Source organism: Cyprinus carpio, chromosome A1 (assembly GCF_018340385.1).
Source record: "Cyprinus carpio isolate SPL01 chromosome A1, ASM1834038v1, whole genome shotgun sequence".
Classification (NCBI taxonomy): Eukaryota; Metazoa; Chordata; class Actinopteri; order Cypriniformes; family Cyprinidae; genus Cyprinus; species Cyprinus carpio.
In genome coordinates, this window is record NC_056572.1 from 23,430,579 (window position 1) to 23,458,357 (window position 27,779).

The following is a 27,779-nucleotide window of genomic DNA, read 5'->3' on the forward strand; positions in this document are numbered from 1 at the left end:
AACACAACAGGCCATGATAACATTAACACAGTCTGTAACAACAACCCTTTAACTGATATCTCTACTGTACGGTTGAGCTTAATTTGATAGAGAATAAATCTATCAAAAGGAAGAGATGAGAGTGCAATCTTTCCACAGCTGTACTGCCCCATCTCTGTCTGCTGTTACCATGGGGGGGTTTGGGAATTTCCAGTTTTCAAGTGACAGACATCAGAAGGAAAAATGGTGCTGGTCAGTCATCAGATAATAGGGTCAAACAAGCAATCAGTGAAGTAGGGATGAAATCATAATGTGCTTTTTAATATAAAAAAATAAAAACAAAAATAAATAAAAAAAAATACATGAAAAATGCAAAAATTTATATACAAATATACATAAAAAAACACACATCAAAATTTATATATATATATATATATATATATATACATACTACTTCTAATCAATCCTAAATAAATTTCATCAATATATATATATATATATATACACAGTACAGACCAAAAGTTTGGAAACATTACTATTTTTAATGTTTTTGAAAGAAGTTTCTTCTGCTCATCAAGCCTGCATTTATTTGATCAAAAATACAGAAAAAACTGTAATATTGTGAAATATTATTACAACTTAAAATAATAATTTTCTATTTGAATATACTTTAAAAAAAATAATTTATTCCTGTGATGCAAAGCTGAATTTTCAGCATCATTACTCCAGCCTTCAGTGTCACATGTAAACATCCAGTCTATCACATGATCATTTAGAAATCATTCTAATATTCTGATTTATAATTACTTCTCAAAAAATTACCACATTCTAAAAAACTTGATGAATAAAAGGTTAAAAAGAACTGCATTTATTCAAAATTAAAAAAAACTTCTAATAATATATAGTTCTAATAAATATTTTCTTTACTATCACTTTTTTATCAATTTAACACATCCTTGCTGAATAAAAGTATTGATTTTTTTTTAATTTAAAAAAAAAGAAAGAAAAAAAAATTACTGACCCCAATTACTGACCATAGTGTATATTGTTATTACAAAATATTTATATTTTAAAAACATAGCTTCTTTTTTTTTTTTTTTTTTTTTTAATTCATCAAAGTATCCTAAAAAAGTATCACATGTTCTGAAAAAATATTAAGCAGCAGAACTGTTTCCAACTTTGATAATGAATCATCATATTAGAATGATTTCTAAAGGATCATAAGATAATGATCCTAAAAATTCAGCTTTGCATCACAGAAATAAATGATAATTTAAAGTATAATAAATTTAAAAACAATTATTTTAAATTGTAATAATATATCACAATATTACATTTTTTTTCCTGTATTTTTAAACAAAAATAAATGCAGGCTTGATGAGCAGAAGAAACTTCTTTCAAAAACATTAAAAATAGTAATGTTTCCAAACTTTTGGTCTGTACTGTGTGGTGTATATATATATATATATATATATATATATATATATATATATATATATATATATATAGTATATATATATATATAATATATATATATAATATATAATATATATTCAGAGCTGGATAGATTACTTATGAATTGTAATCAGTTTACTGATTACAGATTACATGACAAAATTTTTTAGTCAGTAATATAATCTCTTAGATTACACATTTTTGGTAACGTAATCGGATTACATTTGGATTACATTTAGATTACATTTGTGCTAACCCCTTATTTGATATCATATATATTGAATTAGTCTAATCTAATCTAGTACTATTTTGACATATACAAAAAAAAATGTCATATATAATATATATATATATATATATATATATATATATATATTATATATATATATATATTCCACAAAATATATTTAATTCACCAACAAGGGCCACAATAGTTTCTTTTTCAAATGCAATGTATGGACAGTTAATACTTAAAAAACATTAATGTACCTTGCTGTTAATGTTAGCTAGTAACACTGAATAAAACAAAATCACATCTAATGAATTTACTTATAATTAAGTAAATTTAGAAAACAGCTACATTACAAAAAGCAATATTGAAAAACATGAAATTCACAGCAATAATACTGCCAGGTCAAATATTTAATCTAATAAAACACTAGAAGTGTATATGAATGTATCAATGAAAAACATAAAAAAATAGCTACATATAATAGCTAACATAGCTAATTTTGAAAAAGACTAAATTCACACAGCAATGGAATTTCTATCCATCTCAAAACATTTTAAGTGCATAGTAACAATGAGGAAAAGACAAACAATATTACAAAAATGAATATTAAGAACATAAACTCACAACAATAACATTGCTTGTATATATATATATATATATATATTATATATATATATATATATATATATTAATATATATATATAGCTATACTATATATAGATATATATTAAAGAATTACATATCTAAGTTAAATATTTAATCTCAAACACTTGACGTTCATAAGGTAGTAACAATAAAGAAAAATCAACATTACAAAAAAATATATTAAGAACATATTAAAGGCTGTGTTCCCCTCCATTTTCCATTATCTTGTTACTGAATTTCTTTTGAGCGTTGATTCTGACATCCCTCCCCCTCTCCCGCCGGAAAAAGAATCACGAACGTATATATGTGGCAGGTTTAATAGGAAAAAATATAAACATTAAAAAAAAAGGAAATTTAGGAGAATCAGTGAATTGTGAACAACTTTTTACCATTGTGTAAATTAAATGTAATCATGTAATCCATAAAAAAGTAACTGTAGTCTGATTACGAGTATTTTAAAAAGTAGTTTACTCTAATTACAAGTACTTGAGTTTTGGAATCTGATTACGTAATCCAGATTACATGTAATCCGTTACTACCCAGCTCTGTATATATTATAGAGACACTTAAATATATATATTTTTTTATCTTTGTGGACCCTGAAGGTTATCAGCTCAACCGTCCGGTACAGTTTTATATAAAACATAAAATAAAAAAGTTTTAGGCTATTTATTAGATGTCTACTCATAAGAATTTTAAGCTCCTTTTAGGGTGAAAGTTAAAGGGTTAAATAAGGAAGTTAGCCAACGCTCAGGAATTCCCTGCTTTAAAGATTAAAGGCTGTATTTATCTGTTTTGGCATGCCGTTACACAAATTTTTCCCTCTTGGAAAAACATAGCAGATAAAGTTAAGGATAATAATAGATAAACAAGCTTCACAATGATAGGCTACTTGGAATTTTTTTTTTTTTTTTCTTGTGCTGGTGTTGAATTTTTGAATATCAGTTGTGGGGCTAATTGTGTAAGTGACATTTTGTCTTTCTGTGAATAGTTTTACTGTAAAAGTCATGTGTTCATGTGACCTAATTATTTCCACTTCCTAAAGGTTGATTGTGGTGTGTGTGTGTGCTTTTATGCAGTAGATGTGTGGGCCTCGCATTATTGTAGGTGTGTATGAATTGTGTATGCGGGGAATCCCTTCCAGCCTACCTTTCACTTCTCCAAGGAAAAAGGTTTCGTAAAACTACAGCGAGCCCACACATCCATCACTTCAGCTTTTTGCATCTCCAGTTACGATCTTCACAGCGAGCTTCTCAGTGACTTCACAACAAATGACTCCTGCAGGTAGAAAAATGACACTGTTCTTTGTAAAACTCATCTGAAGTGTGTACTTGTGCTTGGGCGACGTCATTTCGAGAGTGGTGACTTGACTGAAGCAGAGAGCACAAAACTCCTGCTGGACTTTTCCCTCCTACCCCCGTGGCAGCTAGCTAGGGTCGTGCGTGTGAGCTCATCAAGGGTTTATTGACTCAGAGGACTGTGGTGCTCTTTTACATCTCTGACGTGATCTTATATAATCTGAATAAGGGCCTGCACTTCTGGCCAGTTTCCCAGATGTAACACACTGGTGGTGGAAATATATATATTTTTTCACTAGGGAGCCGTTAAGGAGCCAAATTACGTTTTGAGTAATATACACAAATGTCACTCTGTTTTGTAGGAATATTTCTGCCTGTTTAAAAAAAAAAAAAAGAAGAAAAAAAAGATATCAAGTGTTGTTGATTATGGTTCACCCACCTTACAGTTTTACTCCCAAACAAGTTTCAATTTGACCTCACTATGCTGAGGAATCGAACAGTGAACACTTATATTTTTAGAATACCATTTATTACAACATGATTCTGTTGTTGAGGTTAGTAATGGTTTCCAGTGGGCTAAAGTGTAATTGTCCACAATACACTATGCATATCCTAGCATGCATATATATATATATATATATATATATATATTATATATATATATTTCATGATTCATTCATTGTGTTGCTTGTGGTTGCACACAGGAAGCACTTGTGCACTTTAAAGTTATAATAGATTTCTGCAGTGATGAAATGTTTTTGTAGGCCAACCTGGAATTTTGCATCCCTCAACAAAAACCCAACAGATTTTTGTTTTTTTTCTTTTGGCTTTTGGAGTATTGCAGAAAATAAGCTCTGTGACTGACAAAAGGTCATGATTCTTACATTTTTTGTTCATCATTCACAAATGAACACAATTTTTATTTATTTTGAAGCCTAAAAACAATCACCAGAAGTTAAAGGCTAAATGTAGGCCATAATCAAACTTCACCACCAAAACTCTTTCCTAGATTTCAAGCATGCAATTACGAACTCAACAAGGCTGTGAAAGCATACTAGTGAGTAGATGAGTTTGCCTGTTCTGCATGACAGTTAATTTCCCCAACAGCCTCTGTAGTCCCATTTAGATAAATCTGAAAATATCTTACGCTTGTAGTAAACACAGACCTTATTTCAGGATGATGGAACTACAAGTGCTAAATTCTTTGTCCTACAAAAATGTCAGCACTCTGTTAAACAAATTCCACAGAACCACATATGGACGCACATAAGGTTTCCTGACTATCACCAATGGTGCGTGAGTATATTATTGTGTCACGCTTTTGCTTCATTTTAGTCACACACCGAATCCCTTCATTTTGGGTTGGATAATGTGTTACTAGCTTCTCAAAACTATGGCAGCAGTTAAGCTAGGAACAAAATATTTATGAGTTTAACAGTAGGATTTTAATTTGGTGATATTAGTGTTTGTACAACACAGAAACACAACACATCTAGTTTCAGTTAAAGACATAACCTTGCTTGGTCCTATAGCCTCCTGCCCTTTAAATAGCCAGTCCCGCTATATCCCGACAGTCGCCTGTTTCTCTTCTAGTCACTTCTAGGCCTCGGGACAGCTGAGAATTTGCTGCATTTGCCTGTCCATTCAGTTGTGCTTGGCAAGGGGCTTTCCACCACTTGTGCACATACACACACACTTTCAAATCCCATGGGACTTGAGTTTAATGCTTCATGACACACTATGCCTCATGATCTTGGCAGCATTATCACAACTCTCTCAGTGTCTGGCTTCCCATATCTTCCTAAAAATCACCTTTGACTGTACAAACACTCACAGACACAAGCAAGATTATACAGTTCAGAATAGGTTCCTTAAGCAAACATTTTATTGTAAAAATAAATCCTCCTATAGTTATCACATTTCTCTTTCTTAGTTTGGCATCTCTGTAATAATGTCATATTGTCATTTGATATTATTGTTGTCAGTGCCTTAAAACCCCCCAAAAGTGTTTAAATGCTCTGCAATAGGAGGCCATTTTGTCATACGGCGCATCTGAGATGTGAAAATTTCACGATTTACCAGGATGTAGGGAACTTCCTCTCTTACTTAAAACTAGAATGTTTTCAGCTGCAGAGGGGGATCGAATGGCAAGTACCTCACAGTCAAAAAGTGCCTGACGGAGCCATTTAACATTTATAACCGGAAACTAAAGTTTGATATATATGTATATGAATCAGAAAGTCAAATATTGAAAGATTATTTATAATGTGCGCTGTGCTGCTCTGTATATTCTGGTACAAATGAACCTTTCTGATTTAAAATGTAAGCCCAAGGGAAATAATAAAAATACACTTACAAATAAACAAAAAATGAAATATAAAAATATTACAATAAACTTTACAAATAGCACCATAAGAAACAGTATGAATTATATTCGACAGTCTAATAACAATGAAGCTTATGTATTAAATATAAAAGGTTATGTACTTTTATCATATGATTTTGACAACAATAAAATGAAAATAGCAAAAAGTGCAAACCAGCTGATAAAGAGAATACATATGGATGAGGTATATGATACCAATTTTACGATCCATCTGAATTATACACAGATCTGCAATACAGTATTAAGCAAAATTTGATTGAAACTCTTAAGACAAAATGTACCATGCTTGATACCACGAAACCAAACAAATGCCAAAACCCAGTGACTTATAAACCACAAATGCTTGAGATTTAATAACATTTCATAACCAAACCATCAATGACCGCCCATGTGAGTAAGCCTTTGAACTGGGAATGACCAACCCAAAGTCATGTCTTGAGTCCTATGCCACAAGCGACCTTCTTAACATCAACCAAGCCCAAATTAAAAAAAAAAAAAAAAAAAAAAAAAAGCTCTTCCTTCGACCCAGTCCTGTTTAAACGTGTCCCTGCCTTCATCAACACCTGTCAAACATCCCATAGTCTGCAAGCTTGTAGTGATTCTGTCCTCAGTGCTTTCGGTGCCCTGTGAAAAGTCAGTTGGGTGAGAGACTCACAGCTTGGCACACTCGTCCCAGTGTTTTAGGTATTCGGCCGTGTGCTCGTCGTCATATGTGGTGAGACAGCGAGGGCACTGCAGTTCAGCAGCTCCCTGCGGTGCTGTGTTACTGATAGTCCTCTTTGAGTTTGTTTCTGGGGGACTGTTTCTTAGTGGTTCGGCAATGTCCGTCTGTCGATGAGGAACTTTTTTTAGGCCCATGTGAAGTCGCCGTGAGGATGAGGCATCTTGGACACTCTAAGTGATGAAGAAAAAAGGTGTTTAATTTAAAGGAAATTGGACTTGGATTTTAAAATCTCATGCTGGTTGGGTTGCACTGAAAAAAATGGAAACCTAAATATGGTAAATGCTCTGGTTTTAAGTCAAAAATATCATTTAATATAGATGAATAAACCTAGATACATTCATTTATACAACCAAAACTACGTTTTATAGGTTAAATCATGTACATATTTAGTAGTATGCTAAAGAAAGGAAAAAAAAAATCCAGAATTTAATTATTTTTTTTTTTTTTTTTGACACCCATAATGTTTAATTAAAATGTAACAGGTTTCTCTTTGGTGACATTTTCCAGACTTCTCAAATAATTTAGTCCACTTAAACCCTGCCCATACATGTTCAACTGCAAGCTCGAATTCATTTTTCAATGCAACGCCCACATCTCAAAATCCAACCAACAACTGTACCCACCCTATATTCTTATTTTGTTAAAGGGGTCATATGATGCGATTTCAAGTTTTCCTTTCCATTGGGGTGTTACAAGTTGTTGGTGAATAGATAAGATCCCTAAAGTTGCAAAGACTAAAGTCTAAAACCCAAAGAGATATTCTTTATAAAAGTTAAGACTGGTTCACGCCCTCCTAAAATGCCTCGTTTAAACATGCCCCCACATGACTACGTCATTGTGTGGGAAGATTTGCATAACACCGCCCAAATGTTCACGCAAAGAAAGAAGGCGTAACATCAGGACCTTTCGCACCGCTTTAGTTCCAGAACTAAATTACCAATACTAAAACACAGGATGATTTTGTGCAAACTGTTTTCCAGTACCATTTAAAGGGTTGCATTCGCACCGAGAGTGTGTACTTGGACGTGACGTAAGTCAGTCGTCAGCGATCTCATTTGTACGCAGCTTTCAATAACATTAGAAGAACAAAGAAGAAGAACATTGACAACAGGAGGATGGAGGACGCTGTGATCGGAGCTGTTTTTGTTGTGTCTCGCGGGTTTCACAATAATGGACATGGAATGTCAACGTATACGTAAAGCGATTGAAAGAACGGAAAGGAGGACTAAGAATCTCCAACGACAACTGGCAGTGCTACATTTGCTACAATTGCCTGCACTTCAGCGTCCGTATATTTATCGCTGTTCATCATACTTGCGAAATAAGTTGACACAATGTTTACAGTATGTTACATGGCGTTTTAAATCATGGCGGGTCTGGCCAATCAATGTATACTTACGTCACGGGTAGTACCAGTTGTGCTTGTTAGACCCTGCTCTGGAGTTGGAGCTAATTTGGTTCTCGAAAAAGGCAGTCCGGTACTAAAATTGCACCCAGTTCCTGCTGTGTGAAAACACCCAAAAGTGGGTAGTTCCACAATTAGTTCTGGTACTATGAAAAGGTTCCTGCGGAGCAAAAGGCCCTTTTATTGTTGCTGCCATAGCAGCTGCCATGTTGTGAAGATGCTGTGTGTTTCGTTGTGAAAGCGAAACTACTTTGTTTGGTCTTCCAAATGAGGGCACGACTAGAAACAGTGGTTAAGTTGTATTTACCACACTGTTCCAGAACAGTTCGACCCAAATATTCAGATGTGTGTAGCCCATTTTATGGAGTACTGTTTCCTGATCTGCTGGCTGTTCTGACTCACAGACTGTAAGTACGTTTTTTGTATTTAAAGAATTTGCCACTGGTGATTCAAACGCAAGTTTTGAGCAGTGTAGAGTAGCGATTTTGGTTGTCAGTTCTCCGATCACAAATGCAGACGAGGTTTCATGTTTACGCAGCACGATGCAATGCAATGCGTAAAAAGAAAGTATAAGTCATCTGTAATTATGTCCCCACTGGATGCTACAAATGCCTAGTTTGTAATGGGTTTTATTGGTTTTGTCTCGTCACGCCAGTGTTCCGACGATTTGTGCTACCCTGTCAGATTTTGATACCTCCCATTAAAACAGATGGTAGTATAATTCGGAAGCAAAATCCTTTATTAAGATGTACACCTACCCCAACCCTAAACCTACCCTTACAGTAGGATAAATGCAGAAATACAGTGTTTGTAGCATAATCTGATAGGAAGCATTATTTGTTAGAACACCGGGACACGGCATCACAGTATGGTGAGGGGTGTAACATTTCTGTCACACACTTGAGGTATTCGGCCAATCACAACACACTGGATAGCTGGCCAATCGTCATGCACCTCGCTTTTCAGATGATGAGCTTTGTAAAAATGATGCGTTTTAGAAAGCCAGGGCATAGAGGAGAAACAATAATGTACAGTATGTGGAAAATAATGTGTTTTTTGAACCTTAAACTGCAAAAACACATTTTATTACACCAAATACACAAAATAATGTTCTTTTTAGCAGCATCATATGACCCCTTTAATCCATTGCTCTGAGAGAAACTGAAGAAAAGACCTGTCGTTATTTCAGTTTCATCATGATTATTATTTATTTTTTTAATTATTTAATATTAATATTATTTTTGTAATACTTTTTCAAATATCCCGCTGGTTGGGTTATTAAGAATTTAAATTATTTTTATATAATATATAAGTGTACTGTAACAGTAAATATCTTGTTTTTGTAAATATCATTATGTTTTTGGGGAGTTGCACCACATGGCATTTTACAACCTAAACTAACTTTTTCTTGCCATAAAAAGGTCAAATTATCTTTTCAAGAATTTGCATTCTTTTAAAGAGGCTTGCCTGTGTGCGTATTTGCAGTTGAAGTCGCCCAACTTCATCTTGAAGGTCCAGGATTTTACCCTGAGCCCTTTCTCGGTCTGCCCTCTCCGATTTGAAGTCCTCAATATAGGCCAAAACCTACAAGAGAACAAGGAAGGGATTGGTTTATGGGCAGCAAATAAAAACAGATAACTACTTCTCACTTTTGTTGTGACAAAAATACAATGACTTTCTGTTTAAGAGGAATTCAAAATTTGCTAGTTCTGATAAAGACCTGCTGCTCAAGCATCTGAATGCATTCCTGGTCTCTTCTTTTACTGTCATCCCTCTCTCTGCTGAGTCTCTCACACTCCATCATCTTGTCCTGCAGGAGGCCATTGAGCCGCGCGATCTCCTGCTGGAACAAAGGCATGCTGCCCGCAGCCGGAACCAGAGCCACAGTCTGGGTCATGGTCGGACCTGCAGATGCCAGACCGTTTGACTCTTTCAACTTCTGACACAAACCCCTCACGTACTCCTCTCTACTGGAGTCATACTTCTGCCACTTTGAGTTTAAACTTTCCACCTGAGATCAAAGAACAAAGGCATGTATTTATGATGTGAACAGAAAACAAAATATGACATTTTCCAAGAATATTTTACATTGTTTCTTTCCATAAAAGGTACAGAGTGACATTTTCTGCAAATGAAACAGGTAAAACAAAAGTCAGTGGGTGATGATTTAACAATGGTTCCATCATGTGATCCTTACATATGCAACTCTCTTTTTAAGCTGGTCATTCTCCTCTTCTAACTTGCTGATGATGACATTTAGATGAGGAACTTCAGGGGAATCTTTTGTCTGATGAAGACACAAAAAGCAAGGTCACATACAGTTTTAAATAAAGCGTTTTAAAGGTGGTCCAGATGTTGTAGAATGCTGGTAGTTTCCCCAACACACCTCATTTGCTTGAGTTTTCTGATCCGTCATAGCTATCTTGCTTTTCTCTTTCTCCAGCCGCCCCAAAAGCTCCTGGCACACCTGCACGGTGGCCCCCAGCTGTGCCCTCAACTGCTCGGCTTCTTCAGCGAGAGAGTTGCAAAGGACGGCCCTGGTGGCCTGTGTCCGATCGACTTCGGCCAATGTGGAGCGCAGTCGCTGGATCTCCCTCTCTTTCTCCTGCTCGGGCCTTTCCCTGACGGTCTCCAGCTCTTGATCCTTCTCCTTCAACCTTTCTTGCAATCTCTGGATCTCCTGGAACAAGCAAATAGTCAGAAGACCCCTTCAAGCCAATTTCCTGACAAGTTAACGAGAAATTCACTTATCTCACAGTAGCTCAAGCATACACTGTTAAGTATTCATGTGTTAATGAACAAATGTATACTCGCAAACCTCTTGAAAAAAAACTCTGAAACCACTGTAAATTAGTTAGCTCTTATTAGTTAACCAGACTGGTCTGTTTTAAAAGGGTTTTGGGCACTTTTCAGATGGTAAGACAGGGAGACCATTTTAAACCAGCTAGGACCACCAAATCATTGTAGTCTGGATTAAGATCTTTATTATTATTGTTGATGTTGTTTTCTTGATTATGGAATTCAAGTATTTTTACAAAGATTACAGCTTTACAGTGCTTTTGTTGGTAAAATGTGCTGAAAAAAAAACTCAACTTGGCATGTTGTTGTAAGATAGGAGAAGCAGGAAGACATATGAAAATGTGTTTTAACTTACTGTTTTACTGGTTTCCAATTTCTGGGCGGTGTCCTCCACTGACTCCTTGAGTTTTTGCTTTAATTTGCAAATTTCCTTACACAAACTCTCGATGAGAGATTTCGACGGCCCTACAAGAAAGGGTTCCTCTCCCTCTATGACCAATGTTTTCTCATAGTTCCCCAGTCTTGCCCTCAAATCGGCAATAATTCCGTCTTTGGAGGAGACCAATTGATTTAAACGACCAATTTCTTGTTGTGTTTCGTGGTAAAATGTGTTGAGTGTCGAGTAGCTGCGCAACTTCGCCCTCAGCGCTTCGTTCTCCCTCTTTACCTCATCCATGCTGAACATAATCCGCTCGCGCGTTAAAGGCAATACATAAAGGTCGATTTTCCCATAGATTGTACAGGTTTGAGTGTCATAGGCTGGCATGCGTCTGCTGTAGACCAAAGGCAGAAAGCTTCAGCTTTGTGAGAGCCTCACTCAATTTCGAAATTATCTTATGAAGAGGGGATTTCCTTGCGGGACTTCCCCATCTCAAACTGGGTATATTTTTTTTCTCGTACTTCACATTAAACGTCGAAAACTAGTTCGGTAACAGCCCTTCTTTTGACATCAAAAGAGTTAATTGTCGAGTCGTGTGGGGTTTAATTGTGATTTTAGAGAGACAGTTGCCGCTCTCCTCGGTATCAAGTTTAGGAAGATCACAGTACTGCTTGACGCCGGCTGATGCGCGTGCACGAAGATCGCGCGCGACCTGTACTGTTCGCAGCCTACGCTGCCAGTGACGCGAGGCGGCAAACTACAGTAGCCTACACTGCTTCCTTGATTGTCATACGTAAAGACATAAAGTCCCTTTATATATAAGGCCAGTGTGCACTGCGCGTGAAGGGAGCTGCCTGTTGAACTTGGCTCACTATGACAGGTGGCTTTCAGAAAACGGAAGACATATTTAGAACCATAAAATTAAGCTAAGGCATGAATCTGATGAAAGTAGGGGGAAAGTAAAGCATTTTCACATCTTTTAAAGGGTTAGTCCACCCAAACACGAAGAATCATTTACACAACCTCATGTCCTTCCAAACTTCTCCTCCTCCTTTCGGCAGAACGCAAAAAAAGAGGATATTTGGAGGAATGTTGATTTCAGTTCCCTTTGACTTCCATTGTATTTTTTGTTCTTAGAATGATAGTAAATGGAACCGGAACAGTTTGGTTACCAACATTCTTCAAAATAGGCCTACCTTCTTTTATGTTCCATAACATGTACAAGTTTGGATGGACATGAGGGGGAGTAAATGATGACAGAATCTTTATTTTGGTTTTGCCTATCCTTTTAAATACAATTCAGGAACATTGCTTGGCTTACAATGTACAAAATATCCTGCAGATTTTTAAATGTCATGCTTTCTTACCCCGAGGCAGAGTTTGACGATGAATGTGTAGTGGTGCGAAATGAGTGCTGATATTCAGCATTCACACTGGGGTCTTATTGGGAACATGCAAAATGAGTAGGCTATTGTTACCAATTAATAATTTTATGCTACCATATAATAGCCTATGGCAACTGAACAGCTAACTGGAAAATAGCATCTGACAACCGTTTTTACCCCTTCTTGTCATAAGGGATCATGCCTGCCATTATCTTGGATCACGTGTGTCAATTGTCTAGACAATGAAAGCCAGTGGCGCTTAGTCTGTTATCTGAAGACTGAACCATAAAACAGTCATTTTAATTATACAGTAATTAACAAACTTACAATGTCTAAACCCCCATTCTTAGAGTAAGGAATCTTTATTCCTCTGCCAAAAGCAGCACACATGAAACAGCAGAAAGTCCCGCTCATCATGTTTGTGTGAGTTCATGATTTTCTGCCTAGGGAAACCCCATCACTGTTCTTTAAAGTTTGCCTCCATCTTGTGTATCAAAACAGCAATGACATGTGTTTAACAGACATGATTTATTAGTACTTGTAAACAAGTAAAACATAATTGTTGCAATATTGCCTTACTGCTGAAAGTGCTCTTTCATAGCTTGATGTTACACAACAGCCATTTCAGCTCTCTATACACATTTTTTTATTATTATTATTGTTTAGGCATGCTTGTTCAAAGGTAAGAACTAAACCTGTAAAATTATAGGCAATGAAGTTGGTAATTACTCTTGGATTGCATTAAGGCAACCCTTTCATTTTAGGAATGTATGGTGCTTGCATGCAACTTTTTAGCAGTAAGAATTCTTGGGGAAAAAAGCACTCATGCAATGCTTGACTTTTTATTCACTTTATTTATTTGAAAATGGTTAATACCAACAGTATAAATAAATGACTACAAAGTCTGTATATATATATATATATATATATATATATATATATATATATATATATATATAAATACTGCACACAACTCCAGCTCCACAGATACTCAGTGATAAAAAGCAAATATTAAAAAAGGAAAGTATAAAATCAAAATATCAATGTATGCCTACAATGTTTAAAGTCAATTTAAAGTTAAAAATTGACTGAGGTACCAGTATTATTAACATTTATTTAATGATTTATATTAATATTATACAAATTTCCTTACATACCCTCCTTTAAATATTTTCCTTAATAGAAAATTCCCATTTTAATAGATTCCTGGGATTTCCATTTGGAGATATCAGAGCATTGAGTCATAAAATGATGTCTTAAAATGCTGCTAGGGCTCAGTGACATCAGGCATTAGGATGCCATTGAAAGGGTCGGTTTCACCATCATCACCGATATCCTGAGGAAAGTCTTCCTCGCTGTCACATTCTTGGCTGTTAGCCCCTGGCTGGCACTCAGCTGAGCGACTTTCACTGTCCACTGCGTTGTTTTCGGACTCGGTGCTTTCACTGCTGCTGCTACTGCTGCTGCTGCTGCTGCTGTTGCTAGTACTGTACTCAGTACCATCAACACTATAACTGTTTTCAGTGCTTTCACTTGTATCGGCACTGTTATCCTCCTCCTTGGTGTTCAGAACAACTGTTTCCTTGCTTTCACTTGATTCACTGCTTTCACTTTTTTTTGACGCATCACTAGTGGACTTGATGTCATTCTCATCTGGCTGGCTGGTCGCTTGCACTTTGCCGTTGTTGTTAATATGGACCCATTTGAGGGTGTAGATCCAGCCCTGTGTAAATGCATTATGATGGTTATTATTCCTGTTACCACACATGTTGTATAATGCATGAAACTGGATGTTCCTTACCCTACGAACATTCTCTTTACTGCTTTGAGTGTTGTCTGATGTCAGTGCAGTCTCGCTTTTTCCAGACTAGATAGCCATAGATGACAGAACTTAGGACAGTATAAACAGGTAAACAATTTCTCTGCAATCTATATGCATTAGAGCATGAGTTTTAGGTTATATTAGGGCAAAGTAACTTACCAGACTTTCCACTGAATGGCTTTCACTAGAAATCTTGAAATATATATAAAAAAACAAAAAAAAAACAATAAGATATTTGCAGTCATATACATTTTTTTTTGTGATTTTGTAAATTTGTGAAAAGATGTTAAAAGTGATTATTAATTATACCGGTTCATTTGAGGCCGATTCAATTGATTCTGAACTCTGTCAAAAAAACAGGGAAAGGGAAGTGAGCCTATTTTCTTAACAGAAATATATTAAAACATTTTCTCATTAGATTTGTCATCATAACAGTCTTTGCACTTACATTGCTGTCAGAGACAGTTTCCGTAGACTTCTGCAAGCAAATAAATAAATAAATGTTTTATTCATACATTATTATTTTTCATTAAAGTCTATTAAAAATACAAAATACCATTCAAAAGATTTCTTCTTTCTTTTTTTTTTCCTTTTAGAAATGTGGTATTACATACATGCATTTTCATATATAGTTGGATATTCTTGGGGTTAGAAAATCAAAATTTACAGTTCTCCTCAATTTAAAAAAAATCCACCTACTTCAACTTAAACACTTCAAAAAAATTCAGTTACTGCCTTTAATTTTTTTATTATAATCAAATCCTTTCAACTGCAATTCCTTTCAACTTGCAACGTGCAAGTCCTTAAAATTGAGTTAAATTGGTTAAATTATTTTGTTGATTTAAAGTAATATATATATATATATATATATATATATATATATATACTCACATATATATATATATATATCTATATATATCTCACCATGACTTGTTTTTTTTTTTTTTGATAAACATTAAAAACATATACAGTTGTCCCTCCTTCTAGATACGCATTTAAGTTTATTTCTGTATAAATGACGTGGAATTTGACTGAAAGCATACCTCTTCTGAAAGTTCTGAGGTATTACTCTGGTCGGAGGATTCAGACATCGAAGAGCTTTCCGACTGTGGAATATAAAAAGATTATAAGAACGGCATTACCTAAAACACTTTTAAACTTGACACAAAGTTTCTTTAAAATAAACTGAGCATCGCTTACAGAGTTGGATGCATGTTGAATAATCTCCATAGCCGTTTTATGCAAGATCTGTGTGATAAAAGAAACATTGTCACTCTTTGAAATGTTTGGAAAGACAGAAGACCATTCAGAAGAACATTTAAACATTATCCACTGCAGTACTCACTGGATTAGCATAGGCTGCTCCCAGCAGACAGAGAATCAATATGGCATGTTTCATTCTGAAATACAAAATCTGGAGAATACAAATCCATATTATTTTTCAATGTAATTTATGTTTTAACATTTCTGCTCACAAATAAAACATAGGGTAGGAATGAAAACCTTACCTTTCTCTTCTCTTAGTCCGAATGCAAAGTCCAAGAAAGCAGACTAGATTAAATGAACGAGAGTACTTTACAGAGAGTGTTTATAGCTAAAGCTAAAGACTGGATTTAATGGTATGTCTAGAGAAAGTGCTATTTAACAGGCTGACTCTTCATTAAGGTAACAGCATCACTTCCTGCTCGCCAACACTCACATTACTGTGGGGGCACATTAACTGGAGTTGGAATATACAAGAAAATGAGAGTGCCACAGTAAGAATGTTTACATAATCCAATGACACACTACAGTGCGCGCTCACCCAAATGTCCTCTCCTGTACATGTCTATTTTAGGATGCTAAACTATAGGGTGTGTGGCCTCTAAACACGGAGTAAGAGTACTGTCTGATCCCACACTGGGACAGGAAGTCCATAATGAGAGCATTCCAACACAGAGCATTTTTTTTTTCTTTTTCATAGACAAGCAGTAATGTATATACCTTATTTAAATTCCATATGATTATAATGAGCCTTATGGATATAAACTGTTGAAAACAAAAAATGGCATCATACTTTTATGACAGCTTGCTTATATAAATATTCCTACATTAACTTGTCCACACACATTTTTTTTTTTTTAATTGTCACCACTTCCTGAAGCTCCATATTTGGAGTGCAATTTGTGTGTGTGTGTCGGTGAAGAGTGGAATATTTCCATTTTACAAACATTCATCACAATCATACTCATATTCATTAGAGTGTACCCAAAAACTCACATGCAACTGCACACCGAGACGTTTACTGATAATGCCGCGTGCAGAGGAAATAAAAAACAATGCATAATGGTTCACTAATGAATATTCAGCTCGCACAATTTGAGTGGAATTTGCTTGCCGTTATAATTAGATTTCCTGAGAAAAGGTGGATGTGGAGAGGGTAGATGTGAGAAAGATATAAGAGAAAGGGAAACCTAAAGAAACAGAGAGAATTATTATTATTATTAAATGATCTTATTTCCAGAATAGTTAAGGTTATTGTAAAACTAATGACAAACTGTTTTCTAGGGTAGGCTACAGTGTGGTTGAAAAACACAGTCATTTAAACGTCTTAAAATATATATTTTAAATGTCTTAAACGTTTTAAGAAAACATAATTAGTTAGTTAAAATAAAATGTTAAATCATTTGAACCCAAAATTGCTAATAGCCTGGAAACATTAAATACATTTTTAATGTTTAAGTGAGTTTAGATTGTAACTGTGTTTTTGAGTGACTCTCCATCCCTCTGTTCTTCTCCGCACCCCCCACCGAAGTTTCAGTTAGTTGTGTCTCTTTGAATGGCCCAGTGCAGATGGAGGGCATCTGATGTACAGTGGTGAGGGGGAGGCATAAGGTACTTTGACTGACTACCTTGCTCTGTGACTCGAAATTCTTCCCCTTTTTACCGGCAATATCACAACTCAGGTAAGTCTCAAATTTCAATTTCTATTTAATTGAATTAATTAAATGATCACTTCTGAATGAATAATAAGGCAATGCAAAAAATTATGCATATCGTATTGGTGACATCAATAACAATGTACATTTTCATTTATTTGCAGTTTTTAAATGCTGGAGATTCTTCTAGCACAAATTTAATCCTTTTATTCTAAGTTTGTTTTCTGAAAGTATTTTACATGATAAAAGGTCAGGAATTCAAATGTGCACAGCGTAATTTAAGTCATTCATGAACATTTGTTGTGCATGTTTAAAAAAAAAAATGCAATTAAATAACAAAAAGTTATATATCATCTTTTGGCATGCAGTATCTTCATGCCGTTGCACCCTGTTCATTGTCCATATCAACATGGCCAATAATGAGCACATTGTATCTGTGCAGGAAGAAAAAAGCTTGTGTACTTAGCCAACTCTTTTTCCAGTCTAGTAGCTTCTTATGTTTGCTTTGCCCCTCCGGACTTTGAATGTGACTTTTGAGCGGGGTTCATCTCCTGGGCCCTGTTACCATGGCAACTGAGGCAGCTGATTTGTGCTGGGGTGTCATGGCAGGAGTACGTCCAGCATACAGATGGAGAACTCTGAACCCTGTGTGAGAATGGCCCAGAGGGCAGTAAAGCAGAATTCTTAGATAGAAAGAATAGGAAATGCGGACAAAAGTTTTTCTGGAAGTTTTAAGATAGGACACAGGGCTGTGCTGACATCCATACATATTATTGTTGATTTTTTTCCTTTTCTCTTTTCTTCTAGAAATGAAGAAAGACCTGATTCTTTTCTGCTTTTTGGTCTCAGCACTGGCCGCATATGTAAGTAAAATCTCCAAATATAATGACTATAATCCTGCAATCAAAATCCACATCATCATGTCTAAAGGACAAAGAAACAAATGGAATCAGTCACCAACCACCAAGATGTTTCCAAGAAAATATTTCAAGGAATAAAGTTCAAAATGCAAGCAATGAGAATTATGCATGCTGGGAATTTGAGACAAGGAGCTTTTAGAGAGCCAATCAAATGTTATCAAGTGTGCAGATAAATCAATCGGAATATTGTAAGCTGCAATGAAATCTGTTGTAATATATGACCCAGGCCAATAGAGAGGGTTTGACACAGCTAATCACAAACATGGCTATATATTATTCCATTGCCTTACTCTTGGGATTGGAATGGGAGTAGACTAACTCTTAAATGGAGTTCTGCTGGGCAGTAAATCAATCCCACAGTCCCACAGCTGGTGAAAGGATAATTGTATAGATTTAAAATGACAAAACGCCTCACTTAAATCATAAGACCGAGGCATGTTTTTCAGTTCAGCTAGGAGAATGTAATGTAAATGGACTCTCAACATTAGTTACTTATCAGGAAACAGAAAGCCAATACTCCACTAGCAAAACATCTGCATTCCTCCAAGAAATTACAACAGAGTGGTTAGCCATAGATAATCGAGTTGGAAGGATTACATGAACAGCAATGCAATTTCATGTTGGTATGAGTTTGTATGAGTCGTGTAGCTGAAACAAGATTGTTGTCTGGGTAAATACAGTTTTTTTTCTGCAAATAAAGCAGTGAACATCATGTACAATGGCGTGTACATGTGTGCCATTTCTATGCAAACTCTATGCTCTATGCATGGTATTATCCTGTCCTACTTATTGCTACTTGGAACTGGTGAGAAACCTTAACTTTCATAAACCAAAACAAAGGGATAAGTTGCTTCATTTATTTATTTTCTCTTTTTTAGGTACAAAGTAAGCCTCATGGAAAAAATCAGCATGCCAAACACAAGCTGACTCCAAAAGAGCAGGTGATTCTTAAAAAGGTTGAATTTACTTGCAGACCAAAAAAAAAAAAAAATCACGTATACTTCTGCATTAAATCGTGTTTCTTCAAGTCATACTTTCAGCCATGTGCTTATATTAAAAAAAATATATTTATAAATTATACACAATTATACACTGTTTTATATATACAGGTCCTTCTCAAAAAATTAGCATATTGTGAAAAAGTTTATTATTTTCCATAATGTAATGATAAAAATTAAACTTTCATATATTTTAGATTCATTGCACACCAATTGAAATATTTCAGGTCTTTTATTGTTTTAATACTGATGATTTTGGCATACAGCTCATGAAAACCCAAAATTCCTATCTCAAAAAATTAGCATATCAGATAAAGGTTCTCTAAACGAGCTATTAACCTAATCATCTGAATCAACTAATTAACTCTAAACACCTGCAAAAGATTCCTGAGGCTTTTAAAAACTCCCAGCCTGGTTCATTACTCAAAACCACAATCATGGGTAAGACTGCCGACCTGACTGCTGTCCAGAAGGCCATCATTGACACCCTCAAGCGAGAGAGGGTAAGACACAGAAAGAAATTTCTGAACGAATAGGCTGTTCCCAGAGTGCTGTATCAAGGCACCTCAGTGGGAAGTCTGTGGGAAGGGAAAAAGTGTGGCAAAAAAACGCTGCACAACGAGAAGAGGTGACCAGACCCTGAGGAAGATTGTGGAGAAGGACCGATTCCAGACCATGGGGGCCTGCGGAAGCAGTGGACTGAGTCTGGAGTAGAAACTTCCAGAGCCACCGTGCACAGGCGTGTGCTTTTGAACCAGAAACAGCGGCACAAGCGCCTGACCTGGGCTACAGAGAAGCAGCACTGGACTGTTGCTCAGTGGTCCAAAGTACTTTTTTTTTCGGATGAAAGCAAATTTTGCATGTCATTCGGTAATCAAGGTGCCAGAGTCTGGAGGAAGACTGGGGAGAAGGAAATGCCAAAATGCCTGAAGTCCAGTGTCAAGTACCCACAGTCAGTGATGGTCTGGGGTGCCATGGCAGCGGCTGGTGTTGGTCCACTGTGTTTTATCATGGGCAGGGTCAATGCAGCTAGCTATCAGGAGATTTTGGAGCACTTCATGCTTCCATCTGCTGAAAAGCTTTATGGAGATGAAGATTTTGTTTTTCAGCACGACCTGGCACCTGCTCACATTGCCAAAACCACTGGTAAATGGTTTACTGACCATGGTATTACTGTGCTCAATTGGCCTGCCAACTCTCCTGACCTGAACCCCATAGAGAATCTGTGGGATATTGTGAAGAGAAAGTTGAGAGACGCAAGACCCAACACTCTGGATGAGCTTAAGGCCGCTATCGAAGCATCCTGGGCCTCCATAAACCTCAGCAGTGCCACAGGCTGATTGCCTCCATGCCACCCCGCATTGAAGCAGTCATTTCTGCTGCAAAAGGATTCCCGACCAAGTATTGAGTGCATAACTGAACATAATTATTTGAAGGTTGACTTTTTTTTGTATTAAAAACACTTTTCTTTTATTGGTCGGATGAAATATGCTAATTTTTTTGAGATAGGAATTTTGGGTTTTCATGAGCTGTATGCCAAAATCATCAGTATTAAAACAATAAAAGACCTGAAATATTTCAGTTGGTGTGCAATGAATCTAAAATATATGAAAGTTTAATTTTTATCATTACATTATGGAAAATAATAAACTTTTTCACAATATGCTAATTTTTTGAGAAGGACCTGTATATATATATATAATATTATATTATATAGAAAATATTTTTAAATATTGATTGTTAAAATTTTTTTGATACATTTTGAATCAAACAACTGAAGTCTGTATGAGCGAGTCACTGAATTTTTATTTTATAAATTAATCCAGGATATATAATTTGCTGTCTTGAAAATTGTCAGTCTGATATAGGTTGGTTAAATGTAGGCTTTTTTAAAATAAAATTAAAAATCTTCATAATAATATTAAATAATAATGCTTTTATTATTATTATTTTAATAATTTTTTTTTTTTATCGGAGTCAGTGAAGCATCATGACAGTAAGGATGGAGTTCCGCCCACATTTCTGCCTTTTGAGTCCAGCACTCAGGACCCAGAGGACGAAGACATGAGTGAGGAGAATGAGAGCCGTGTGAAGATGAAGCAAGCAGGGGCAGAAGAGCTTGAAGGTTCAGGGGAAGGTGAGAAGAATACACCATTGCTCCTGAGTGAGGAGGCACTGACTCAGATCCTGCAGGTTCATGAGGAGGTAGATGAACCTGTTGAGGAGGATGAAGATGATGATGACAAAGAAATGAAGGAGATGGAGGAGGAGGGAAAGAAATATGGAGAATCTATAACAAAGAACGAAGATGGAACTGAAAAAAGAGAAGGGGAGAACAAGGTAGAGGATGCAAATGAGACTGACAGCAGTACTGAGGCAGAGTTACCAATGGATTTGGACTATGCAGCTGATCGTGATGCTTCACAGCCACTACCCATCAAGCTGGAAGAGGCCAAAGTTTCAACCATCAACACTTTGGGAAAAGAGATGGAGGGAACAGCTGAAGATGTGATTCCCACAGTCACAGTGGACTATGAATCCAACACTGACTCTGAGGACATTGCAGAGGAACAGGATGTGCCAACAGAACAAACCCAAGATGAGCTTAAAGCACCTTTTCAAGTCTCTGAGAATGACAATGAAAAAGAGAAGAGTGATCAACAGGATGAAAAGAACAGCACTGAATCTGAGGCTACAATCCTTTCTAGTGGCAAAAAGGCAAAGAAGGAGAAAACTGAAAGTAAAAGCCATGGAAAGGGCAAAGCCAAGACGCAGCAAAACATCCAGCAGCTGGAGAAGATGCAGAGTGACCAAGCCAGTACAATGGAAGCAACTGAAGAACATACTCATAGGAAAGACCCAGAAAAACTGGAGGAGCCCACTGAAAATACAGAGCCTAAACCCAAAAAGAAGAATGGGAAATGGGTACAAAATGCATCACACATACATTGTTATCATAAAATAGATGTGAAACCAGACTGTAAACTTTTCACAATACATGATATTTTGCTCAAGGAGTAGAGGCTAAATTCACCAACTACCGCAAATAGTTTAACTACATGCTATTAACACAATATGTAGGCTATTTACATGAAGTCAATGTCATACAGTGCAAACAAAATTGAACTTCTGTTTATGCAAATTGCATCTCAAACACAAAAGTCAACAATTCTGAAGTAAAATGTTTACTGAGTAGCACTAAAAGCATGTCCGCATTTCTCTGAAATTGTATCACATTTCTCAAGTGAAATATTAGTTGCGCTGAAAGGTTAATGCCCTACTGAGTCTGAAACAAAACCCTAAAACCTAATCGATAGTGTGAGCAAAAGCAAATAAGTGAGAAAAAAATGCATTTAAATTTACATTTAGTAGTTAATGAACTGGAAGTCTCACATAAGAAAAAGCGTACTTTAAAAAAAAAAAAAAAAAAAAATCAAAAAAAAAAAATTCCCTCTAAAGTGTTTGAAATGTTTAAATGTGTTGGTTATGTTTCTTTACAGACTCGCTTGGTGGGGATGAATCCCGTACAAATTAGGGCCACTAAGGAGGTTTACCCTGACATTCGACCCACTCGTCAGCCCAGTGGACAGGGGTTGCCAGTTGGTGAGTGTTGTTTCAACATTGTCTTCATAGCCCCAAATTCTTATTAGGAATCTGCTGAGCAGAGGTTTTCTTTAACATAGACTGTTGAACCACCCTGGCTTAAGAAGTCAGTGAGAGCCTTAGCTCCAGGTTTATGCTCTATCCAAACCAACAGAGGCAAAGGAATGCTGGCACATCTTTACAGAGTTGTTATAACCTTTATTAAATGTCTCTTTGAGAGCCTTTTAAAGCAGCAGTGGACGCTTGAATTGAGGATACAGTATTTTACAAAATATTTGCACATTCTTTCACTTTTTTGTCCAGACCCCTGTGAGAACTTTCACTGTAAAAGAGGGAAGACATGCAAAATGAATGATGAGAACAAGCCCGTCTGTGTGTGTCAGGAGCCGTCAGAATGTCCTCCCAGTGTAAATGATTTAGACCATGTAAGTATACGTAATTAGTTTATTTTGCATTCAGCTGATTACAGTAAAACTGCTTTCATTTCCAAACGTACACTCTCTGAAAAAAAGGTACAAAGCTGTCACTGGGGTGGTTCCCTAAGGTACAAAAGCTAAAAGGTACATGCTCATTCACCCCCTAAATTGTACATATTACCTTAAAGGTGCATATTAGTACCTAAAGTGTACATTTTAGTAGCCTGCCTTTTGACAGGGTGCTGCCACAGTGACAGTTTTGTACCTTCTAAGAGCGAATATTTACATATTCCATTCCAGATCAAATCTGTAATGGAATATCAACAGATATTGATTGAAGAAAAAAGTATACTAAAAACATTTGCAAATAATATGCTGTTGTCATTGAGACATTTTCATTGTAGGTATGCGGAACAGACAATAAGACATATGACACATCCTGTCAGCTCTTTGCAACCAAGTGTGGCCTTGAGGGGACAAAAATAGGCCACAGACTTCACCTGGAATACACTGGATCCTGCAAATGTAAGAAAGACGAATATGCTTAATTTAATTGTTAGCTAAATTTGGTGAAAATTTAGGTGTAAAATCACCTTGTCAGAAGAAATGTAAAGATTTACATATATTTGTCTATTTTTATTTCTGATAATGCTTATTTTGTGGTTTTGTCTGGCAGTTATTCCTCCATGTCCAGAGTCGGAGCTGGTGCAGTTCCCTCTGCGTATGCGGGATTGGCTGAAGAACGTGCTTCTGCAGTTATATGAGCATGAATCCATGTCTCCTGGCTTTCTCACAGCTAAACAAAAAATCAGGGTGTCTATCAGAGATAGGCTACTGGACAGTTTTTCATCTAGATATCACATGTCTCCCAAAGAGACAAATAATAGGTTTAAAAAAGAAACTGATGACAAATTCTACATAGCTCTCCAACTTTTGACAGTAAAATACACAATGTTGATGTACTACTCTGAAAAGTAACCATCAAATATGGCTTCATCACAGATGACGAATGCTTTGCTCAACAGGTTCAGAAGATCTATGAGAGTGAGAGACGGCTTCATGCGGGCGATCACCCTGTTGAACTTCTACAGCAGGACTTTGAGAAGAACTACAACATGTACATCTATCCAGTTCACTGGCAGTTTGCACAGATGGACCAGCATCCTTCAGACAGGTGGGGGCTGTGTGTCTGTACAGATTTCTACTTGCAATATTATTTATCAGAAATGAGAAATCCCAAATATCTCTGTAAATGAAATCAATAAATTCTCTTGACATTTATTTTGCTGTCAAATTTCCTTCTAGCTTTTGCTTGCAGCCAGAATTTTGACTAAAATGCTGATAAAAATACCTGATTCCTGAAACTTGCTTAAAGCTACCCAATTAGATTAGAACATGAAATTTTGGGAAATTCTCGCCAGTTCAGAGCTCTACAGTATGTACATACGTGATTGGTCATGAATGGGCAGTTCGTGGGCAAGACGTCTGAGGCTGAAACTATTCTAACTCTGACTTATACAGGAGGTTCAGTAATATTTTTAGATGGTGTGAGGATGTGGTTGAGGGACATTTCCAGAAAAAGACAGACTCTGTGCCAATATCCGCCACAACGTCAGTGGTCAGACAGAGGCTTTAAAGCTGTAGTGTAGGGGAAATCTGCCTACGAATGATTTACTTATAGCTGTCTCTCACCATTTAACTGAGATATGAAAAAATTTCACACAGTAGATTTAAGAATCTAGTGTTGGTCTTTCAAATGGTGTGGACATGAAATATCATCATAAAGATTTTCTTTCTTTTGTAAACTGGTGGATATACTATGCTGTTGCAGGTTTCTTTCTCATTCGGAGCTGGCTCCATTGCGGGTTCCCCTAGTTCCAATGGAGCATTGCACCTCAGTCTTTTTCCAAAGGTGTGATGCTGACAAGGACAAACTGGTCTCCTTCAAGGAGTGGTGCAGCTGCTTTGGCATTAAGGAAGGTAAAAGGATTTTGAAGGCCTTGTCTAAAACAGCTGAAAGTGTTTTTAATTTATTCTTCATCCACTTTAAATTCATTATTTATGCACATGTTTTAAATAAATCAAAAACTTTATAAACAAACCAAGTTGGTTTTTCAACTTTTCCATCATTTCATTCCTACAGAGAACATGGATACCAATCTGCTGTTTTGAGCAAGAGCAAATGCCTAAACCAGCATCTCAGAGCTAATAGAAGCAAAACTAACTTTCTTTTTTATTATTATTATTACATATGACAGATATAACATTGGAGGTCTATTCAGTGAAATGGAAATGGATTTTGAGTAATGATCATGATGGACAAGAATGTCTAAAAACCTGTTTTTGGTGCATTATATGTTTAGCATATTTGATTTTAAAAATAAAAGGAACTATAGGTAATAATTTAGTTCAAAAATGAACAAAAATACTGTATGTACTTTTAGTTTAAAAGTTTTTGTATGCATTCCAGGGGGAAAAGTTTACTTGGTGAATAAAAAAAATAAATAAAATAGGATTTTATAATGATGCTGGAAAATGTTTCTTATATGTGCGTATTGTCAAATAATTAGCCTACATATTTAGTACAAATTATATTAATGGCTTAAATGCATGAATCCGGAACTTAACTATGCGTCACAAGATATTTATCATATGTCATAAGCTTTGGAAGGTTTGATACGCACACTGACAACAGTTACTGTGTTTGGAAAAGAACTGTGTGGGGTATGACCACTGTAATTAAAAAAAAAAAAAATGTGTCTGGGGGAAAATAAATACCCTTAGGAAGTCATTAAATTACTGCTGTCAGAACTGTGTGCCTAAGTGTGCAGTGTAATTCAATGACCGTGTGACTTCTGTGAGCAGTTGATGCATGGCACACAGTCATCTTCTCTGATTAGACTGGCTGCCTCACATGCAATTAACCATTTGAGGACAATGATCTCAAATAACCTTATATAATCGGTTTTTGTAGCATCCTGTAAAATCAGAAATATGTGCCATAAATACTACATTTGGAAGCAGTTTCTGTAGGATAAATACATGACCAAAAAAGATTTTATTTTTATTTTTATCTTTTTGACCACTTTGGGTATCAGGGTTTGATAAGATAAGACCACCTGGTGCTATGATTTCAGTAAAAGAGTAAAAAAAAATAAGTTCAATGAGGATTCTGCAGGAAATAAAAAAAGTGGAAAAACAAAGAAACAGCACAGGCCAGCGTTACTTTTGACTTGTATCTCTCCAGAACAAATACTCTAAATTATTAGGGAAACACCTACTTGTGACCATCATTTAAGAGTGCAGTCAAGAGTTTTACTGTGCTGATCATAAATACTTTACACTGGGTGAAAAAGCTTACAGGGAAGCTTTCGAAAGGCATAGAAGAGAACAATGCATTTGACTAATGGTCATCAGACTGGAGACATAAAGTAGTCAATATATTTGATTTAGTCTTCAAATTGATTTTTCATTGATCTTTAATTTAGCCAAGCTACTCTTCCAATCAGAAGAAATTGCTTGTCTAAATAATGCGAGACATATACATAACCCATCGTGATATTGGCATCACCATTTTACATTTATATGCCTAAAGAAGTTGCTGTGGAACCTTGTTTGTATGTATGCAGGTTTGTTTTACTTTGGTCTCTTTGTACATGAAAAACAATTAAAAATTCTATAGTAATAATGGAAACAAATATTTAAACTCTTATTTCATTATTCTGACATGGTACTGACAGCACAAGTTTATCAATATGATGGAGTTATTTCATTTTTTTCTTTTTTTTATGCTTTTTCAGAATCAATGATTGGCTATAATGTCAAATCAGTCCTCACTAATACATAAACGCAACCTTAAGAGTTACCTGTTTCAAAGAGTTACAATGTTAATAGTCTATATGCACAGTCACTTCCACATTTTTCCTCAGGGTGCTTATTTACATCCAGTGCTGCACCGGAAGCCATTGTTCCTTATCTAGAGCTTTCAAAATGACAGAGGAGAAGATGATTTTTCAGCTTTCAAGAACTTCCCCAGATTACTGTAAATGTATTTCATCATATTGCGCGTCTGTCAGTTGTCACACCAAAATGGAGATGGGCATTAAACATTTCACATTAACAACTTTAGGGTGAGTATTATGCTATTTGTCTTCTAGCAAGTCTAGCTAATAAGGCTGGATAATGCTACATGACTTAATAAAGTTTAGCTTTAAACTCCATTCACCTCAAGTTTTAATGACAACAGAGCTCCCGGTAATCCATGTTTTTTTGTTTGTAGTGGCTCTGATAAGTGGTTTGCTTGCTTCACTTGATATAAAGTATTTTAAATACTGTTCCCATTTTTAGATTGCCATGAATCGTAATAAGTCTGGCAGTTACTGAAAGTTCATTCTTATATTTAAAATTATTTTATT

General features: G+C 35.9%; 3 protein-coding genes across 4 annotated transcripts; 1 reads left to right on the forward strand and 2 right to left on the reverse strand.

Annotated features, from left to right (window-relative positions):
• Window positions 1-4,483: 4,483 nt before the first annotated feature.
• LOC109094960 (TNFAIP3-interacting protein 2-like) lies at window positions 4,484-12,026 on the reverse strand. The gene is made up of 6 exons (XM_019108633.2): window positions 11,279-12,026; window positions 10,511-10,804; window positions 10,322-10,411; window positions 9,845-10,135; window positions 9,592-9,708; window positions 4,484-6,889 (listed from the first exon to the last, which is right to left on the reverse strand). Exons 1-6 carry the CDS (start codon window positions 11,687-11,689, stop codon window positions 6,647-6,649), a joined length of 1,446 nt encoding a protein of 481 aa, XP_018964178.1. The 5' UTR covers window positions 11,690-12,026; the 3' UTR covers window positions 4,484-6,646.
• Window positions 12,027-13,654: 1,628 nt separating this feature from the next.
• LOC122145318 (osteocalcin 2-like) lies at window positions 13,655-16,272 on the reverse strand. 2 transcript variants are annotated; one of them, XM_042758304.1, is made up of 9 exons: window positions 16,018-16,272; window positions 15,855-15,923; window positions 15,710-15,757; window positions 15,553-15,615; window positions 14,958-14,984; window positions 14,819-14,854; window positions 14,669-14,701; window positions 14,489-14,554; window positions 13,655-14,410 (listed from the first exon to the last, which is right to left on the reverse strand). In XM_042758304.1, the coding sequence occupies exons 2-9, from the start codon at window positions 15,906-15,908 to the stop codon at window positions 13,955-13,957; spliced, it is 783 nt and encodes a 260-aa protein (XP_042614238.1). In that variant the 5' UTR covers window positions 15,909-15,923; window positions 16,018-16,272; the 3' UTR covers window positions 13,655-13,954. The 2 variants fall into 2 exon arrangements, with proteins under 2 accessions (XP_042614238.1, XP_042614233.1); XM_042758299.1 differs by having other exon boundaries at window positions 14,958-14,987; window positions 16,018-16,269.
• Window positions 16,273-16,825: 553 nt separating this feature from the next.
• Window positions 16,826-26,160, forward strand: sparcl1 (SPARC-like 1). The gene is made up of 11 exons (XM_042758316.1): window positions 16,826-17,454; window positions 18,235-18,290; window positions 19,226-19,287; window positions 21,316-22,270; window positions 22,846-22,948; window positions 23,252-23,373; window positions 23,769-23,889; window positions 24,041-24,177; window positions 24,390-24,538; window positions 25,196-25,344; window positions 25,508-26,160. The coding sequence occupies exons 2-11, from the start codon at window positions 18,237-18,239 to the stop codon at window positions 25,534-25,536; spliced, it is 1,881 nt and encodes a 626-aa protein (XP_042614250.1). The 5' UTR covers window positions 16,826-17,454; window positions 18,235-18,236; the 3' UTR covers window positions 25,537-26,160.
• Window positions 26,161-27,779: the final 1,619 nt, after the last annotated feature.